Here is a 20,484-nt window from a genome sequence, read left to right as displayed (position 1 = left end):
TTGCTGCCTGTGTTTCTGCAGCTTCGTGTGCTATGAGTATCCAGGCTACAGAGGCCAGCAGTACATCATGGAGTGTGAAAGACACAGTGGAGACTTCCAGCACTGGAGGAACTGGGGCTCCCACTGCCAGACGCCAAAGATCCAGTCTATCAGACGTATCAGGCACTGAGAGGGCACCGATCAGGACTGGCAGCAGCAGCAGCACAGCCTGGGATCAGGCTAAGTCCTGGACGCCTGAACTCGCAGTTTGGTTCGGAGCTTAGTGACAGGACCGCGAACTACAACACAAACCAACAGTGATGTAGCAGCTACCTCTTTATACCAGCACATATTAATGCTTCTTTTTATAATGAAGAGTGTGTTGCTTTGGTACAAGTGGAATAAAGTTCAGAGTTAGAACATGAAAAGTGATTTTTGTGAGTCTTGTGTGAGCAATGTTTTTCCTTTTTTTATGTATGAATCAGTAGTCCATAAATGAAGAGAGTGGACCTTTGTTCCTCAGCACAGAAAACAAGAGGACACACTCTGCATGCGTAAATATCAAGGGGGCAATTATTCCAGCCATAGGTTTTAAGGGGCGGCATGGCTCAGTGGGTAGAGTGGCCGTCTTGTAACTGGAAGGTTGCCAGTTCGATCCTCGGCCTGTTGTGCTCATGTCGAAGTGTCCCTGAGCAAGACACCGAACCCCTAATTGGTCCTGATGGGTCGTGGTTAGCGCCTTGCATGGCAGCTTCCACCATCAGTGTGTGAATGTGAGTGTGAATGGATGAATGTGACGTATCATGTAAAGCGCGTTGGATAAAAGCGCTATATAAATACAACCATTTAGGTTTTTATGGTTTTAGAGTCTGCTGTGACACAGTGCACAGCATCAGCACGACAGGATTACATGTGGGCAAATGTGCTGCAGCACACAGGGAACATTTTGAAGTATTACCACAATGTTTGAGTGGTTGCTCCTTGGTCAAACTTCAGAATTTTACTCCCAAGATCCATTTAAATCAAACACTTCTGAACACATGCAGAAAGTTAAACCCACAAAGGGATATGTTGTTTTTTTTAATGCAAACACTAAATATTTGCAATTTATTTAGTTAATAGTGTGTTAATTGATTAAAATACTTGAAATAGCCTCAATTTTAATGCAACAGATGAGTAATTTACCCCAGAAAATGATTCTTATGTAAACTCTATTTCTGGCTTGTATAGCGTGAAGATGTTTTGGAAAATTAGTTTTTACATAAGCAAATGACGTGATGTTTTCATTGAAGTAGTTCTCACTTGTAAATGTGTGAATATGTGTATGTACTGTGTCACTGTAACCGCAATGAACTTATCAATTTAGTCTCCTTCTTTGCATCAGTTCAACTTTCAAGTTTCCATGGCGATAAGTGTGGGGCTGTCACTGCTAACCAAGTGTAAAGTCTGACAACACCCCACCCACCTGTCAGGAGAAACACAATCAACGGCACAGAACTCCAATCTTAAGTTTAAAGAACAGGTGTACTGAAGGGAAAAGCACAAAATCTATTCACCCAGCAGTGTTACGTGACATAAATGAATGACTTCACATTTATCAGTGCAACATCAAAGAGAATAATTTACTAAGACACCTCTGATTTTCATATTTAATGCTCAATTAAATATCTAGCATAGGATGTGGTTTGCTTTCCTTCCTTCTACAGCTTGTTTCAATACAAATTCTTACTGTGGTTAGTGGAACAGAATAAGCTATAGAGTACAGTTCAGTAAATATATGAAATGTATCACTATCTGTATGAAACTGTGATAGCTTTCAGCCGTGAAGAAGCTTAGTAAATACAGATTTATTTTCAAATGATCGTGAAGAAACGTCAGAAACCAAAAAAAACAAAACGCATGCCAGCAAATTAAGACAACCGTGTGCAGAAAAGTGAACACAGTAAGAAGACTGTGCTATGTAGATTCAGCTAAACCCAAAAAGTAAACCAAAACTCCATCCCCAATACTTTTATCTTACAGCAGGAAAGCACAGGTGGAATTAATGTCACCTTACAATTAGCCAGCGTGCATAAAAGCAAGACCTCTCCAAAGTTGGATCTCAAAATTACCAACCTGTCATGAGTGACTAATAGGCTCTTTTTTCACAGCATAAATTCTGACCTGTCATAGGAGGAAAAGCATATGTGTTACTAATAACAATGAATCTGCTCAACTTAAGTGTCCCAGCGAGTCCTTACAGTGTGACAGTGAACTGGAACATGCTGTACAAAGCCAGGACACTGAAATTGAAGCTGCTAATTAAGGTTATCGTATAAAACAGCACTTTTCCTGTTCTGACATGTCAAACACAAAAAGGCATTCAGCACAGACTAATACTTTTGAGATCTTTTAAGGTCAGGTGTGTAGTTTCATATGAGAAACTGTGATATATTGTTTTTCTCTTCTTTTCATTTTTATTTTTTTTACACTAGCAGCATAGAAATCCTTTTGATTTTTGTGACCCTCTGACCTTTCCACTAGCACCACCGTTGACATTTGAGGTTTTTAGTGAAATATTTCTATAACTACTGGGTGAATTGCCATGAAATTTATTCTGCACGTCAATGCCTCCATCAGAAGGAAGTTCTAATAACTTTGGTGTACGGTACTTTGGCTTATAGTCATTTCCATCAACCTTGTCTGGACTTTGTATTGCGAGTTAGCAAATGCTAGCACTGTAACATTCTGTTAGAATGGTAAAGTTAGCATTTAGCTCAGATCATTGATCCTAAGAAGGCCCACTGCATGGCTACAGACATGTTAATTGCTGAGTTAAATATGCTTTTATTCAAAACATGTTTGAGAGACTATGTATCACAAACCATAATACCCTCTGAGGCCACTCACGACTGAACTTATGTACTTGCTGCGCACTGAACAAAAATATACATTAATTTTCTGCAAAAAGCACATTCCATTCAGCTCAAGATACTATAGCTTCTAAGAATCTGTTGAGTTAGCTTGTTTTGTCTGACAAATGTGTATATAAACGGACGACGTTAAAAAAAGACAAAATAGAAAATCCAAATCCAGCTGGATCGTGCAGGCTCTCTGAAAATGACTGCGCCACACACATCTATTGAAATAAGGTGTAAAAATGGCCAAAAAAATCATCTTAAACACAATCACACATTTCACCTTGTGGTTCAACTTAGAAAATCAACTCCTAAGATGTCCCTCCTTTCAGTACGTTAAATATAAGCTACAAACTGTGCAGCAAAAGAAAAATAAAGTACCAACAATAGATTTGTTTTATCCGAGGTATTGAGTTTAGATGGTAAATAGCAATATATCGTGCTGTGAAATGTATTCACCTTCATTGTAAGTTTTCACCTTTTATTGTTTTTTTTAGGATTGTATCATGGTTAATATATATATTGGCCATTTGACAAGAATTAAAAAAAGACTTTTTCATTTCAACATGAAAAGAAATTTTGACAAAGTAATGTAAATAAATAAAAACTCTAAAATGTAAAACAGGTGATTGCATAGGTATCCCATGCCTTCAAATCAGTATTTAGTAGAATAAATGTCAGCATTGAGCCTGTATACACAGGTCTGGACACTGCAGTTTTACATGATGATGCTGCCGCCACCATGCTTCACAGTGGGGATGGCGTGTTTGTGATGACGTGTGGTGCTTGGTGTTCGTCATGCATAACGTCTCGTCTGATGACCAAAAAGCTCAATTTTGGTCTTATCAGATCAAAGAAGCTTCTTCTTCTAGTTGACTTCAGAGTCTCGCTTATATTTTCATTTTATATTTTTAAATAATTTATATTACTTTGACTAAATCTGTTTTCAGCTGGAAATGAAAGTCTTTTTTGGGGGGTAAATTCTTGTCAAAAAAGCTAAATTATTTTGTCCATGACTGAAAGTTAAAAAGCCATAAAATGAGGAGGGGAATACTTTTTATCCTCACTGGAGCATTTGCAGTTGCTGGACACTTTCTTTTGGTTGAACAGTTGAATAGTAAATTTGGGGTTTCTGATATAAGCTCATGCCACGTTTGTCTTGTTCAGAGTAGCACATAAGAGCTGCATTAGCTGTAAAAATACGGAGTCATGAATACAGAAGAATCCAGCGCATCGCTAACCGTCGTCCTCTCCTGTATCTGACTTCTGTCCACCATCTTTCCTACTTTCTCCTCCATCAGCCTCCCTTACGTTCCTCCCTCTCGCCCTGGTTTCCCTCCCGTCTTTGCCAGCGACCCTCGACTCCCCTCCTCCTGGCTCTGGGTGAGTCAGCCCCGCCATCTTGCCCCCCTTCCTCCCCGCCCTCTGCTCCCATCTCCTCCACAACATGCTCTTCATCTTCCTTCTCGTCCTCTTCGTCGTCCTCCTCACTCCTCTCCGAGTCTGACTCGTCTGAGTTGTCCTCTTCCAGGTAGCGGTAGCCTTTGACCTGAGAACAAATGAAGTCACATGTAATGCTGAGTGAGTCGCTTTGAAATGAAAATACACTTGCTTCAGCCTTTTAGTCACCACTTAGATGTTTTACGATAAACCATGGTTATAATAAGACTATTCATTCCTGCTCAGCTGGGGGTTTCTTCCACATAGCTCAGGACAACTCATCTTTTCAGCTCTCTGTAGATTTTCTTTTACTTCTGCATGACAGACAAAAAGAGCAAGGCAAGTGCTCGGCATTTTTCTCGCAGAAACAATGCCGTAGAATTGAAGAAAAAATTGCAGATATCTGGCGTCCAGTGCAATTTGACGCTACAAATCACAGAATCATCTCACTCTGGTTCTTTCTGCTTCTGTCCCAGCTGCACCTCAAAAGCTACACACATTCAGTTTACGATCTTTAAAGACAAAGAAAAAAACTGCATATTTGCACAATTACAAAGCTGGAACAAGGTTAAGATTAGAATTCCTGCTTTCACATATTTCAATATTTATTCTGTTATCAAAATTGTTGCTCTCTTGATTATTTCTCTGTGAAACGCCTGAGAAATGAATCAACTGATTGTGTGAGGTTTATGTGTTACTAAACCCAAGCTAAAGGTGTCAAGGCCATGAATGCACCACGCTCAGGAAGGAAGAAATCGGGTAAAGAACGCACTGCAGAGGCAGGATGAATTCACGCTGTGATAGCCATAAAACATGTATGGAGAACATCTGTGTAACTATGTGGCTGACGTCACAGACTATGTATGGTTATGCTATAGCAGTGTAAATATTTGATTCAGAGTCTACATAAAACAAAATGGGTGAGCAGGATAAAGCTTACTCTAAATATAGAAGATATAATGAAGCTGTGGTAAATATAGACCCGTCTGATTGTGCTTTAATTTTTCAGACACCACCAGTGACTTCAAACACATTTAAAAATGTGTTGCTACTTGAACACAGCTTTCCTGTTTGCCCTTTGCCAAACAGCCTTGATACAAGTGTGATATTGCGCTGAGAGAAAAAAAGAATTTGACTTCACTTTTTAAAGTTGTTTCTGTGTCAGGACCCCTCCTTACTTTAACTCTACTGCTTAACCTTCTGAAAAGCGAGCAGTTTCTGGGTTTTTTTTGCTCATGCCACATTTTTCACTGCAATATAAAGTTCTGCACCTCTATGGAAAAAGCCCAACAATGGATAGAAGGAGAGAACTCAAGTGGTCTTTTGTGCAGTATGACAGTTATAATGCCTTACATCAAGAAAAATATGGGGCCCACAGGTGTATACTTTATTATTTATTATTACTTCTCTCCTATCTGTTCTGTGCAAACCCAGCCTGTCTTTGAAATTTTGTCATGTGACTCCTGGTTACAGCTGAGCCACTAATGGCTTCATGATTGCACCAGTTAGTACAGCTATTTTATTGTTTTCTTCAGCAAAATTTGAAACACAATATGTAGAATAATGTGATTTTAATAAGATATCATGATTTCAAGCTTGATTTGGTTTAACTTCCCTGACAGAAGGGCACATCAGAAAGTTGAAGATGCAACAATTATTTTTACAGTTTTTACAGTTTATAGCTCTGACAAATGGTGTCATTTACAAACAAAAATTAACATGCTTTTCAAACTTGCCAGAAGGTTTTGGAGTTCAGAAGGTTAGGGTGGCAAAGTCACACACAGATCACTTTAAAAATCATTATTTACTGTCATCTATCAGTTATAAACATGTATATTAGAATTCTTATATTTGAAAACTTGCTAAATCAGTGTTTGAAAAAAGAATTAGTGTCTCATGAACATTACATAAAATTACATCCAAGTTATAATGATGCTCTGAAAAAAACATGTAGTACAAATGGTAAAATAACCTTTTAAGGATATTTATCATTTAAAATAATGTTTCTATGGTTAATACAACATTTTAACTGCAACATTCAGACAATATATTGTGGATTTTATCGTGGCTCTCTTGGCAACACTCAAAAAATGTCAATCTGGTATCGAGGCCCCAGATGTTTCTTTGCTTCGTTAAGGAATGCAGCAGAGTTATGTGACGACTGGCGTCTGTCTGTTCATAACATTACTCAGAAATGGACTAACGGATCTGGATGAAATTTTCAGGGAAGATCAGAAATGTCACAAGGATCACCTGATTAGACTCTGGCAGTAATAGTCTGGATTCACGGATTTGTTCAGGATTTCTGTATTATTGCAAGAGAGCGGACGGCGTCACTGTTACTATGGCAACAAGTGAACACTACATGAGCTGCCTGCTGACCATCACATGATTGTGATGCTTCTAGAAATCAGCCACTGTGGACTTCTCAGGATTTATCCGTTGGAAATCATACAAGGAATAATTGATTAAACTGTGGGGGTGTTTCTGAGTCCCATCAATTCCTGCCGCCCGCTACATATTTTGGTCACGCGATTCGGTATCTGTACACAACGAATACATGCATAACACACACCTGTGCTCAGCGCAAGGTCATTTTGTTTGTGAGTACATCTATATTAAATGTTTACATTCTATAGTGCCGTGATTTCTGATCATCACCAAGTAATAAATAAACAAATGCTGCATTTCTGACAATGCCATCTGGGGGAATGAACAACCTTGGTGGAGTACTGCGCTCTCTGTGTGCTTCTCGAGTTAGAAAATGTTCCTGTAATATGACATATCAACAAAGGTAGAACATCATCATTCTGAGGATGTTTTTGGGATGTTCCTGAGGTAACACATCATAGAATATACACACAGCATTTCACATCATAGTAACAAAGGACAAAAGTACCTAATGCAACATTCAGAAAACATTTTATAAGGCATTTTAAGAATGTTAGGGCACAACAATCTAACAAGGCTATTAAACATCTTTAGCATATCTTTAGAGAACATTATTCTAACTTTATGAGCAACAGTCTGGAAACAAACAAAAAAAAATCCCACTAAAAACATTACAAGAACTTTCCAGAAAGATTTACAGCGAGAAAGTTCTAGCTGATGGCTTCTTTCTTTAAATTTGATATTTAAAATGACCAGATTTTTGTGGTCAGAATGTTCAGCTACCTTATGCCGTGGCCGAGGGATGCGTGGCAGTCTGTAAGACACTTTACTGGCCAGGCGGCGCTCCATCACCCAGTAGCAGTAGCAGGCCAGCAGCAGGGTGGCCAGAAGGATGGAGAGTTTGGCCTGAAGGGGAAGGAGAAATAAGCTGGGTTAGAGGAAAAGAAGAATAAAGACACGCCAAACAGTCTCCAAAAAAGCACAGAGTCACAAACCCTCATTGGCAGGCCGGACCAGAGGTAGACGATAAAGATGGCGATGGCCTGGAACCAGTGGTAGATGGTGTACACGAAGTCCAGACGTTCTTTTTCCTCAGCGTACAGTATGCCGAGCAGAGCTGGAACACACGGAGTTCCAAAAAATACATAAAAAAAATAAATCAAGAGACACACCTCGATCATAGATGATACTCACTGCTGACACCGGTCTTGTTCAGAGCGGTGCCGAGTCCCCACAGCACCGAGATCACGAGCAGAGGACCAAGACTCGCTACCCGGGGCTTTGGAGAAATCACCATCAGAGCCACCAGGAGGGCCACGTGCACAGCGGCGCCCCCTGCCAGACACACCCAGCGTGGGAGGCGCAGGAGGCAAAGGGAGAGGGAGGAAAACACAGAACAGGAGAGGCCATAGACGACTATGAGAAGCCACAGTTTATCCAAACCCAAACCGCAGACGCCGTAGGACTGTGGAGGAAGGGAGAATAAATTAACTTATGGACACAAACACATCCATCACACATCTCCGCCTCAGCAGTGCAGTACCAGAGAGAATCCCTTGATGGCAAACAGCACTTCAAAGCCGCTGTAGATGAAGAAGGGGCAGAGCAGTCGCAGCCGGTAGTCCCTCAGGTGTTTGAAAGGCAGCTGGAAGATGTTTCCCCAGCCGATGCTGCGGAGGTCGATCTCCTCTGTCGGGCGGTAGGCGGGGCCACACAGCACAAGGAACTGTGGGTAACGGCAAAATTTAGTGTGGATGACTTTGAAGTTTTGTACCCGCTTTGCTGGATGGTGACTGATAAGGCCGGTCTTTAATGCCTTTAATTTGACTAAATAATCCAATCTGAGCAAAAAGCAACACTTGAACACACATTTATTAGTCCTAAAAATTGCTTTTAAAGCCAACAGGGAACACAGTGCATGCTGGGATACACTCAAGTCCCTGAAAAACAATAAAAGTAAAAATAATAACCAAATAATGCAAAGTAAATTCATACTAGAATCATTTTACTTTACTCAGATGTCATCAGTATAACACAATAATATCATTTGGACAGAGGATTTTTGCTCTAGTGGTGAAAAGTAACTAAGTATATTTACTCAATCATTGTACTTGAGTATTATTTTGAGTTACTTTATTTTACTAGTTCTATTTTCTGCTACTGTAAACTTCCACTCCACAAAATCTTAGAGGCAAATATTGTACTTTTTATTCTACAACATACATTTAATAACTTTGCCGATTGTAATACAAAATATAATCCGTTATGGTGTAATATTATAGATACAACTTTATCGATCCAGATAAAGCAGTTAAATAACAACGATCAGCTTCAACATTAAAACGATAAACATATTAATGAAACAAAAATGACAACTTAATATACATTATTCTGCAATACGCCATTCTGCATAATACAACTTCTAGTTTTAGTACCTTTTAAGTTTTTTTGTTTTTTTCCCCATTTCATTACCTTTGTGCTTTTATGTAAGTTTAGAGTTCTACACTGTGGTTTTTGGACTTCTGCTTAAGTACAAGGTCTGAGTTCCTCCTCCAGCTCCGTTTCACTAAATATTTAGATTTTACAGCCAAAAACTTCACTATTTCTGTTTAACCTCATCGCTCTCATTAATATCATTACCAGCTGAAGGAAGCTCCAAATCAACTGTGTGCTACTTCACCAGATAGAAACAGAAAACGAAGCCAGCAGCTATTTGTTGAACACAGTAAACTCTGCTAGTTTTGTATTCATACTGTGCTGTGTTTGCCCAAAAGTTGCCCCTGGAAAGATTACATTTTTTGTATAAATACGTGTGACTGGATCTGCTTCCAATGAGGCAAATGTTAGCTGCTGGACCTTTATTAACCTCACAGGTTCCTCTTTCGATTGCTCTACTGATAAATACCAGAACACTGTGCAATAATCTTATTAAATGCATGAGTGTGCAACATACAATTACAAAACTCAAATAATGTCTATAAATGTCTTAAAAACTGTATTTTTCACTGGGATCCTTGAGACATTGTTATTGCCAGTTTGTACATTTTCTTTTTGGACTAAGAAGTTGTTTGTTTTATTTTAACAGTCATATTTGTTTTATTCCATGTGATGTGATTTATCTTTTATCTTTCAAAGTAAAGTCCATAGCAAATCAAATCATATATGAAGAGAAAACAGTTGTACACAACATATTTTTAATACAAGTTGAAAAAGCCTAATTTTGCTGTATGTATAAAGATCTAAACGTTGACTTGTTTCTATTTCAATCAGAACTAAAACTTTTGTTTAACGTGCAGTTCCTTCCAAGAATAAAACCGTCTTCTAAAAATGTGTTGTGATGCACAGAGAGATTTACAAGGAGCAAATTATAGTTTTACCTGTGTACTAATTCCTGGTTTTGTCTGCATCCAATTTCATGGGAGTTATTTCATCTCAAATCCTCAAAGGTCTTTTGTTCCACCATCTGTGATTTGCTTGAAACTTCTTTTTATCACAAACAATGGAAATTTAAAATGGTATACTTTTATATTTTTTATTTATTCATCCAAAACCAGTTTATAATAATAAAAAAAAAACTCAGGTAAATCAGAGATAGCCGAGCAGAAATTGTTCTAAAAAGTTGATGATTTGAGGTGGAATGACCTTGTTTTCTCAATAAGATTTAGATTTTGCTTTATTTTGGGTTAATTTGCCAGCGAATAGTAAAAGAACATGGCTATTTATTGGATATTTTGTAAATACTTCTCTCACAACATGGGAGAAAATTATAAATTAAACTCAAGTTGATCATAATTGTAAAAGAAATAAACCATATAAACCTGTTGAATTCTCAGAACTTAGTGTTTTAGAGATCTTACTATGATCATGGAGAGGAAAGCGAAGCCCATGAGGACGCTCTCCACCTGGATGAGCAGCATGGAGCGCGGCAGGTTGATCAGCACGGTGGTGTTGAAGCCGGGAATCACTCCACTGATTTCAGCTCCTGGTGGAGGAAAAGGAAAGTTCAGCAATTAGGAAGGAAATGATGTAAAGCAACTGGAAGTCTGACCAGAAATTTGCACATTTAACCCATGAGACTGCATGTCAGTTTTACAGAAATAACAAAAAAATAAAAAGAGAAAAAAACATTGAATGTGCAAACAAGTGACCAAAATGTACGTTAGAAAGTTGATTTTTTTTTTAAAGAAACAAGAGCAGCTGTTTAAAAAGGCTGGCTGCAGTCATGTGGTTGGTGTGAACCTCAGTACACTTCTGCTTCCTCCTAGTGTTAGTTACAATAAAAGGGAAGCATGTTTCTCACAAGTTGATTACATACACTGCAAAAAAAATATACACATAAAAAATAACTGAAGTTTTTCAGAGTTGTCAGTTGCTATATCTGCTTAATTCTCTTTGTTATTGGTCACACCTGGGAAGGTGTAAATATAAGTCCTGCTTGGAGAGTCTTGTATTGCATTCATTTATTGACATAAAAATCCTATTTGTAAAATTTGGTGTTGGTCTCCACTTCATGTTGCAGCCCAGGAGTCTGGTTGTAACACCGACAACAGACATGATTGGTTTAGTAATTCCTCCTGGGGGACTGGAGGCAGAATTATTTGTGAACAATTGGCTGATGTTGTAAATTCTCATCTGAGACAAGTCAACAAAAGTGTTTCGGAATAAATAGCAGAGTGCTCTTTATTTGTGTTCTAAAATAAGGCCGTTCATTAACCATCTTGGCATGTGTTATTACTTTATTGAAGGTGGTTGGTCATAATACTGCAGGCCAAATCTGTCAAATAAAACCACTTTACTGGAGAACTTTTATATCCATCTGTACAATCACAAAGTTTCACTACAGAACTCTAAAGCCTCTAAATTTACTAAAGGTGTAAGATTGTAATAATACAAAAAAAACATTGTGTTTCTCTAGAATTTATTTAGATTTTGTGTGGCAGTCGTTTTCTCATCATTTCACTATTTTTTGAATTTTTACAATTGAAGAGTTTATTTGCAAAAACAGATACATTTTCAAAGAACGTTTTTTTATTGTTTACTTGAGATCATATCAATCAAACTGAAGTTGAGTGGATTTGACTCAGTAGAAAAATACATGACAAAACTGAGAAAAAATAAAATATTATTGTTATTATTATTATTATTATTATAATCTCAAGCAAACAATAAAAAAATACGTTTTCTGAAAATTCGTAAAACTGAGTTATCCGTTTTTGCAAACAAACTCTTGAATTGTTTGAAAGGATAATATAAAAATCTCAGATCAGACGAGCAGACCTGCTGAATTTAAGCATATTACCAAGCAGAGGAAAAGAAACTAACAAGCATTATATTATTTCAGCTACTGCATGTACTTTCTCTTAATGAAAATCTCCAAAATTGTTCTTTTTTCCAATAAATCCGACATTTTACAGTTAATTCGTTGGGAACAGAAGCTGACCTATTATCTCATTCTGAAATTGAAAATTCACACATCCAGCTTCACCACCTCCTGAGAAAATATCTGGCTCTTCCGCTTCTAAATCTCCTGCTACGTTCATCAGCTCGTAACTGTGACTTTCCAACATTTGAGGATTGACAGGTAAAGTGGATTCATCAGCTTTTTCCCTGAAAATAACTAAATAACTAAATGTGTGCTTGGCAAACATAGCAGGAAAGCTTGTGTAACATTTAAAATAATGAATGAAAAAACTCCACAGAGCTGAAAGGAACTGCAAAATTCAGAATGTTAGCATTCTCTTGACTATATACAACACATTAGAAAGTTAAAATTGTCTTTGTTTAATCTTAATCTTTAAATAATCCATCACATTATTCCCAACAAACAAGACATAACATGTTAAATACTGAGTTTTTGAGGTGGATTCTCCCTGTTTCCGGTCTATGTGCTTCATAATTAGCTTACAGACAGCAAGAAAGTGAATAAACTTTCCCAAAAAGGCATACTTGTTTCTTTTTTTTATCACACTCAAATGGACTGAATCATCATGTACTGTGTTCTTGTCCTGTGCTAATTTATTTTTAGGATTTCACCAGTTGAAGTGTCTTTACCGCATTTATTGACGTTATGGAGAATGTGGCGGCTATCTCGCAGGTAGCCGTTGAGGACGAGACGCATGGGCAGCTCAGCGAAGACGAAACTCAGCTGAAGAAAGACAAGACAGAGAATCCTGCTCATTTTCTCCTACAGATGTGCAAATAATTTTTCCTCGTAATTAAACACAATTTGGTCAATAATTCATCATGGAACATGAAATTAAGTGAAGCATTCGAGGGCAAAAGGAGACAAAAGACTCACACTGAAGATGATGTTGAAGACCGACTGGAAGACGATGATGTAGCTGTGACACGCTCCCTTTGGAAGCTTCTTCTGCTCCTGAACGTGCTCTTCCTTGTAGTTGGCGTATTCGTAGTACTGCTGTGCCATCCTGCAGACAAACAAATTGAAGACAAGACATTAAAAAGAAATATTTATTACATACACGGAATTGTGTACGTTAAATATAAACAACATTGATTATTTTCTCTCCCTGCCACCTCTGGAGCAGTGCCATACTTCAGGTGGCGCGTGTTTCTCAAAGTTGATGAATTGGAAGTTGGAAAAAATGGGATCTGAGTGACTTTCTTAAACTGTGAAGGCTGGACAGCTGAGTCAGAGCATCTCCAAAACAGCAGGTCTTGTCTTTCTGGTATGCAGTTGTTACCAAAAGTGGTCAAAGGAAGGGCAAGCGATGAACTAACAGCAGGTACAAAGTAACTGCTGAAAACTTTGGATAGACATAGGATAGAAAGGTGTCAGAAAACACGGTGAACTGCAGCCACATGCTGGTCAAACTGTCCATTCCCAAAAGCTCCTACACTGGGGACATGAGCATCAGAACTGGACCGTTGTATATCTGAAGAGGAAATGGCAGCAGGATGCACTGTGAGAAAGAGACAAGCCTGCAAAAGGTAGAGTGACACTCGGGGCAATGTTTTGCTGGGAAACCTCGAGTCCTGGTATTCATATAGATTTTTTTTGACACCTAACACCCAGAGAAAGTTGCATATCACATACACTCCTTCATGGCAATGGTGCTCCCTAATGTCAGTGCCCTATTTAAACACGCAAACGTGCCCTGTCGGTGTGCGAAAATTGTTCAGGAATGAAGAAAAAGTTCTTGATTTAGCAGTTGATCGAATTTCCAAATATGGTCAGGAGCTTCAGTTGGTGACTGAATGAATAACGTAGCAGGTACGAGTGGCTGAAATAAGCTTCCTGAATAGGGTGGCTGGGCTACGCTTCAGCAAAGAGGTGAGGAGCTCAGACATCCAGACGGAGCTCCTTGTAGGGTTGCTGGTTATTATTTCGCCAAGGAATACAGCGGCGTTATTCAATGATCAGCGTACATCTGTTTGTCTGTCTGTCTGTCTGTTAGCGACATCACTCAAAAACAGACTAACAGATTCGGATGAAATCTTCAGGGAAGGTGTGAAATGGCACAAGGATCAAGTGATTAGATTCTGGCAGTGATGCGGTTTATAATCTGGATCCACGGATCTGTTCAAGATTTCTGTATCATTGTGAGGTAGCTGCATGGCGTCACTGTAACTATGACAACAAGTGAACACTACTTCAGCTGCCTGTGGACGATCACGATCCTGCTACATGTTGACCATTGTGGACTTATCCATCGGAAATCATAAAAGGAGCAATTGTTTAAATTGTCGGCTTGTTTCATATCTCAACCCATTAAAGCACCCGTTCGATCCCTGGAGGCGCCTTCTCTCAATTTTCAGGATCTGCTGCCAACTTCAAGCTGCCTGATACCACAGGAGGCCTTCAGGGGTCTTGTTAAATCCAGACCTCGACTGTTCAGAGCTGTTTTGGCAGCTCAGATTAAACCAACACACTATGAGGCAGGTGGTTTTAGTGCTGTAGCTGATAATGTGGACTGTGTGCTGCAAATGTCCACAATAACATCACTATGCTCCTTCAGTGTTAGCATTCGAAAGTACTTTCTAACATCTGATAATCAAAACAATGGTTATTTTTGTATGTGTAGCTCTAGTATATATGCCAATGGTGAGCAGTGGAATAAATCATAAATCACTCAGTAAATGAGGGTCAGTTTCATACCTTAAGCATTAAAGTTTTCCCTTTAATTCATAGACATATATATACAGGAGGTGGAAACTTTTTCTTTCTTTCTGCATTCAAGTTTGCATCATGAGACACTAAGATGGAAAAAAAACAACTCTTGTACTCAACAGGATACCCCTCCCCTCACCCCCTCCAAAAAAACAAAAAACAAAAAAGATCTCAGCTTGACAACAGTCGCCCGACAAGGTTCGACAGAATTTCAACAAAGGGGCCGTTAAATAGCTTTTTGTGCCGCGCATCGATCGAAGCGATACAACATATTGTGACACCTTTTTGTGAGCAGACATGAAAGCACTAACTTGAAATGGCTAATGATTCTTTTCTCAAAGCTTTGTTGTGACTGACTGGTGCATTAATTCAGCTCAGGCTTTCTATTGGTAAAAACGGAGCAATTTGGAGCCCAACAGAGGAGGTGTCTGCAGCACACCTCTGCTTGAATCTATTATTTAACTGTGGTGTTTTCAGGCATGTAATGTCTTGAAAATGGCAGCAACGGCTCAGCTAGCAGCTTCTTTCTAACTCTCCCGAAGCTTGCCAGCATTACAGCACAACACCGCAGGCAATTTTAGGAGATTTCAGCTTTTTCAGAGATGTACACCAGGTTTGGCTTTCAGATAAATTAGAAACAGCATCAGTATTCAAGGCTGGATTGCCAAACCAGGCAAACTGCCACGCATGTCAACACCGCAGGGGGCCCAAAAAGCTCCTTAATTACAGCCGGTTGAGTGGTTTATGCAAATTTGTGCAACACTCTCGTTTGAGGATATCTGCCAGGACATGATAAGGGCCCTTTGTGGAGTCCCACATTACACCCTGATCTGAGACTCCCCTGACAGTGAACCTCTTAGCATCAGACTGTTTAAATTTGATTTAATTTTCAGCAACCAGTCAGAGAAATCAAATGCTGTACTTAAATGCAACCTTGAGATACTTGTACTTTACTTAATTATTTGTAATTTATGCTACTTAATACTTCAATAATATTGTACTTTCTACTCCAATGCATTGATCTGACAGCTTCAATTATCTTTAAGATTAATATTTTACACAACATAACAAGCTTTTAAACTAGTAGTTTCTGATCTTTATGGCTTCTTATAAAAAGCAATTTGTAGTCAGGTTCACATTTCAGATATCTGCGAGTTGTTTACTGCTCTACCAAACCGATTTTCCCTCTAAATGTCTCACATGGTTTGATATTAATAAATGTTTAAATGATGTGATATCTCTGCAAAAAACCAAAGGCAGCTTTCTGCATCAGAACTTAGTTTTGTCTTCTTTTTGTTCTCTCTTATTAATCATGTGTGGAGATTTATCTCCTGTAACTGGATATAAAACTTGATATAACATAGTTCAAACATGCAGCAACACTCTTATGTGTCATATGTAATAATATGAAAGTCAAAAGGAGCAAACCAGTACTTTGATTTACTGCAGGACTTTTACTTTAAAGGAGTCTTTTTACAGATCACAGATAATTTGTCATTGCATACTTTGATATACAATGAAATTCCATTATTTCATTCAGTATTTTACATTGGTGTATTGGTAATATGTAGCAATATTTTGTAGGTTTAGTTGTTTTAAGCATCATAAAAAGCCTTAAAAAAATCCAGTAGTGGTTCATCATGTGACCAGCAACCCTGTTTTGGCTATTTTCATCAACTAATGTTGAAATAAAAGTATCTAAATTACGTATTTGAGGTTGAATATTTGTTAGTTCAGACATGGGATCTACTGGTTCTAATGATTACGACAGAGAAAAATGGTCCTGATGAGTGTCTATGTTTGGTTTTAAGAAGATGATATCAGGTATACTGTAACGTGACAAGCTGATAAATTAGTCAAATTGTAATTTAGGTGTAATTTCAATGAGACTTATGTAAGAGCAACGATCTAAGATGGTGAATAGTGCTATTGTTTGATTCTCAGTAAGCTGTAGGTGCTGGGACACACATCCTCTTCCTCACCTTGTGATATAGTTTCCCAAAGAGGCCCAAAGCGGCACAATGGCCACGCCGATAGCCACGGCTGACGGAACCAGAGTGTAGTAACGCTCCCAGTAATTGGTTGAGACGAAGAGGGCGTAGATTCCTGAAGCCAGAAACATCATCCACTTCGTACCTAGAAACCTGAGAAAGAGGATGTTAAGAAAAGCCAAGAGTATTTGGATAAGAAAAATGTTTTTGTGTTTGTAACTCTACCTGATGAGTACGGGTGTGTAGAGGAGGCCGATGATCGGTGTGACGTTGATGCCCATCAGCATCTTCCGGTCAATGTCCTGCAGACCGAGGTTGCTGTATTTGACCTCACGGTAGGTCATGTCATAATGGAGGATCAGCTGCATCTGTAGTAGGCCTGCACACACACACACACACACACACACACACACACACACACACACACACACACAACAACTGTAATAATAATGATCTTAAGAAAGTTCTTCACAAGGCAGCAAAACAGAACATACACATCATTAAATCTTTAGAATTTAGGATGTAGAGACATTCTTGAAAGAAGTAAAAAATGATTCAAAGGAAATAAAAAGTCAAGTAAAGTCCAGACAGGCTCTCAGATAAAAGCGCGTTTGAAAAGAGACTTTAAAGAGACTTCTGACTCAGCCAACCTGATTTCCTCAGGCAGTCTGTTTCAGAGCCTCTGGGGTTCTGACTGAAAAGTGTGCGCTGGTAAATACAGCAGAAAGATCAGATATAAAACTAAGTTAAAGTGGGCAGTGAAATTCTAAAAGCTATCCTAAAACATACTTGGATCAGATGCAATGAGGCTAAAACAAGAGTTCTTAGTTGTTGAAGTTCTGTTTGGCTTGAAAAGTCAACGCACGTCTGAGTGTCTTTAATGGGTAAAAACTAAAGTAAGTCTTCTGCTGAGGCACACTCACCCATGTACACACTGTACACGATCATGGCTCCAAAACTGGCTGCGAGGACGTTCTTGATGACTCCGAGCCTCTTCCTCCTGTAGTATTTCCTCTCCTCCTCCTCCTCGTTGTATTCGGCCTGCGGGCCCAAAAACTCATCCATCTGAGAAGAGAAGATAAAAAGAAAAGTTAAGTCAATTCCTTTTTCTGATCCCCAAAGAGGAAATGCAGCATCTTTCACTCTGACAGTAAAAAAACGGTTTTCTTCTTTGAGCTCACCTGACCCTGTATGTTGTCCTCCTGCCCCACATTCAGCAGTTCGTTCATGCCGCCATTAGGAGGCGCTGTGAGCGGATCAGCTTCTCTGATTAGATCTTCTTCATCAGATGCCTCCATCTGGTGACCAAAAGCAGCAGCACACTTCATTAACAGTCAGATCACTGCAGCTTCTGACGTCATCCAGACCAATCGATTGCCTGTAGACACTGTGGTTGTAGTCAGACTGCTGCATACTTATGTGAGGAAGCTCACAGCAGACCTTATTTGAACTTAAATTTGTAAAAAGAAAGTGTACTTTAACAAAGGCATTAGAATTTTTCTCAGGTATGGGGTATTTGAGCAAAAACTAAAGTGAAAACACTATGATCCCATTTGCATTTTCATTTTCTCATACCTTATGGGCATTTTACACCATACTAAAATGAAAATCAAAAGCATTTTGCCTTTCATTTTCAAAGACTTCTCCTGCGCTACAGTGAACAATGATCAAATGCAATAAGCCCTGTGTTTTCTGCATTCACACGTACATGTCTGCACCTTCACATAGATGAAAATTTTGTTTTTATTACTTGTATATGACATTAAATGAAGTATAACTGTGGTTTAGACATCTAGTTGTTCAGAACATTCATTTAAATATAGTTCAGCTTTAGAAAATAGCATTTTTTATACATTTTCTGACATCTCATAATCAAAATAATTGTTATTTAACTAATTGTCGCCCAAATAAAGACAGCATATGACAAAATGGCAAAAGTTCTCCTGAATAAAATCCATAGTATACCCAGTGAACATCACATAGTCCTCTGAGGCTAAAATGAGCTTCTCATTCAGCACTGAAAGGGAAAGTAACTTATAGCACTGAGCGACCGATTCTCCACGTCTCCATAATGCTGTTTGAAACTCACTTTATCCTATTAATGAAAACGCAAAAAGTGAGATTTCTGTGCTTTCTTTGCATGTAGAACACTTTAGATCAGATTCAGATCTAAAATCACTTCATGCATAGAGATCAAACCTGGAATATATTATTTAAAGGGTCTTTGATTTGTGAAAATGTACAAAAAAAGGGGGGGGGGGGGGTCATTGTTTTGGAATGTAGACCACATTCGAGCAGGTCCAGATCAATAAACACTATACTAATATAGGGGCCCAGTCTGGTCTACATTACACTGTAGAAGATTAAGAGTCTGTGGTTTGTTAAATCCTTATTCTTATCAGTATTTAGTAGCAGGAATAACATGGACAGATAGAGAATACATTACATTATTAAGAATAAACCATGAAGTCTCTCTTTTTTGCATTTTCACAAATGGAATAAAGGTTTCACGAATCACAGATTGAGTTTTGAAGAGTATTCAGTCTCTCTGGGAAAACCCACTCTTTAACCAGTCTGTGCATAATGGCTTTTCATCTAGGCCTGGTCTAATGTGATCTAGATGCACACACACACAAAAAGCAAGAAAACTTTCTATTTCTCACATTTTCACAAATAGAATAAAGGACTCACAAATCAGTGACTGAGTATGAAAAAGCATATTTTAAAAAATCTGTTCTGCACTGTCAAAACATTGAATTAAGGTTTCACAAATTTGAAAGTAGTTTCAGACAGCATCAGGACTTTAAAAAAAATTCAACATGGCCTTGTAATATTAAATTATTGGAGGATATGGAGAATTAGCTAAAAATGTCCCTTAACTTAACGAGAAGCTAACTTACGTTTTGCATACACTTTACCAAAAAATAACCGAAGTCTTTGATACACTTAAACAAGAAAGAGAAATACAGAAGTAGCAGCTTTGGATTAAATAATAAATACATGAAGTAAACACCCTCTTCTTTTATTCCAAAAGGAGAGGCAATCCTACACTGGGAGACATAAAACATCTGCTTCTTCCTTACTACTTACACGATCACTATTATAATCATTGACGGGTTTTTTTTCTCAGACTTCTATAATAAGTGGATTCCCCTGGAATGGGCCTGATCGCCTCATTTCAGTTCAACTGAAGCAGAACTAACAAGGTTTTAAAAGAGGATCTGAGCCATGTTCTCTAAAACGCAACAGTTGTCATGTCAGACATTAGAATAGAATCCTTACTCTGTTGCAGCTTTACTTTTTAGTAAACACTTTTTTTTATTACAACTTCGCAGCGATAGCTATGAGAACAGCATTGAGTTTATCTACTGCAAAACGAGGCATTCATTCAAACGCACCTACAACAGCACGCATTTGGTTTACACTCCTCTGACATTATCTTTTATTATAAATTCACTCACCATGTTCTTGTGTCGGAGTTCAACGTGTCAGAGGCTCCAACACTCGGACAGCTGCGTCCTTCTGTCTGCGCTGCTGTCGGTTCCTCTTTCCTCAGTAAAAGCTTCAGGTATAAATAAAAGTTTCACGAGGGAAATGAAAGTTTGTCATCTTCACTTCCTCACTGCTGCCTCAGTTTGCCTTAAAGGTGCAGACA

At 38.5% G+C, this 20,484-nt stretch overlaps 2 protein-coding genes across 3 annotated transcripts in view; one reads left to right on the top strand and one right to left on the bottom strand.

Annotated features, from left to right (window-relative positions):
* The window catches only part of cryba1l2 (crystallin, beta A1, like 2), a 48,094-nt gene extending 47,687 nt beyond the window's left edge, over positions 1–407 (top strand). For both annotated transcript variants that reach the window (XM_022197529.2, XM_022197530.2), the window contains one exon: positions 22–407. In XM_022197529.2, the coding sequence (XP_022053221.2) occupies positions 22–169 (148 nt within the window). In that variant the 3' untranslated portion in view covers positions 170–407. The remainder of the gene's footprint in view (positions 1–21) is intronic.
* Positions 408–1,614: 1,207 nt separating this feature from the next.
* On the bottom strand, positions 1,615–20,464 carry unc93b1 (unc-93 homolog B1, TLR signaling regulator). The gene is made up of 13 exons (XM_022197531.2): positions 20,291–20,464; positions 18,011–18,127; positions 17,753–17,894; positions 17,055–17,208; positions 16,821–16,982; positions 13,006–13,135; positions 12,759–12,852; positions 10,565–10,689; positions 8,251–8,433; positions 7,902–8,172; positions 7,703–7,824; positions 7,491–7,613; positions 1,615–4,425 (listed from the first exon to the last, which is right to left on the bottom strand). The coding sequence occupies exons 1-13, from the start codon at positions 20,291–20,293 to the stop codon at positions 4,174–4,176; spliced, it is 1,878 nt and encodes a 625-aa protein (XP_022053223.1). The 5' UTR covers positions 20,294–20,464; the 3' UTR covers positions 1,615–4,173.
* Between the last annotated feature and the right edge of the window lie 20 nt (positions 20,465–20,484).

Source organism: Acanthochromis polyacanthus, chromosome 3 (genome assembly GCF_021347895.1).
Source record: "Acanthochromis polyacanthus isolate Apoly-LR-REF ecotype Palm Island chromosome 3, KAUST_Apoly_ChrSc, whole genome shotgun sequence".
NCBI classification, from domain to species: Eukaryota; Metazoa; Chordata; class Actinopteri; family Pomacentridae; genus Acanthochromis; species Acanthochromis polyacanthus.
This window is presented reverse-complemented; position numbering and strand designations above follow the sequence as displayed.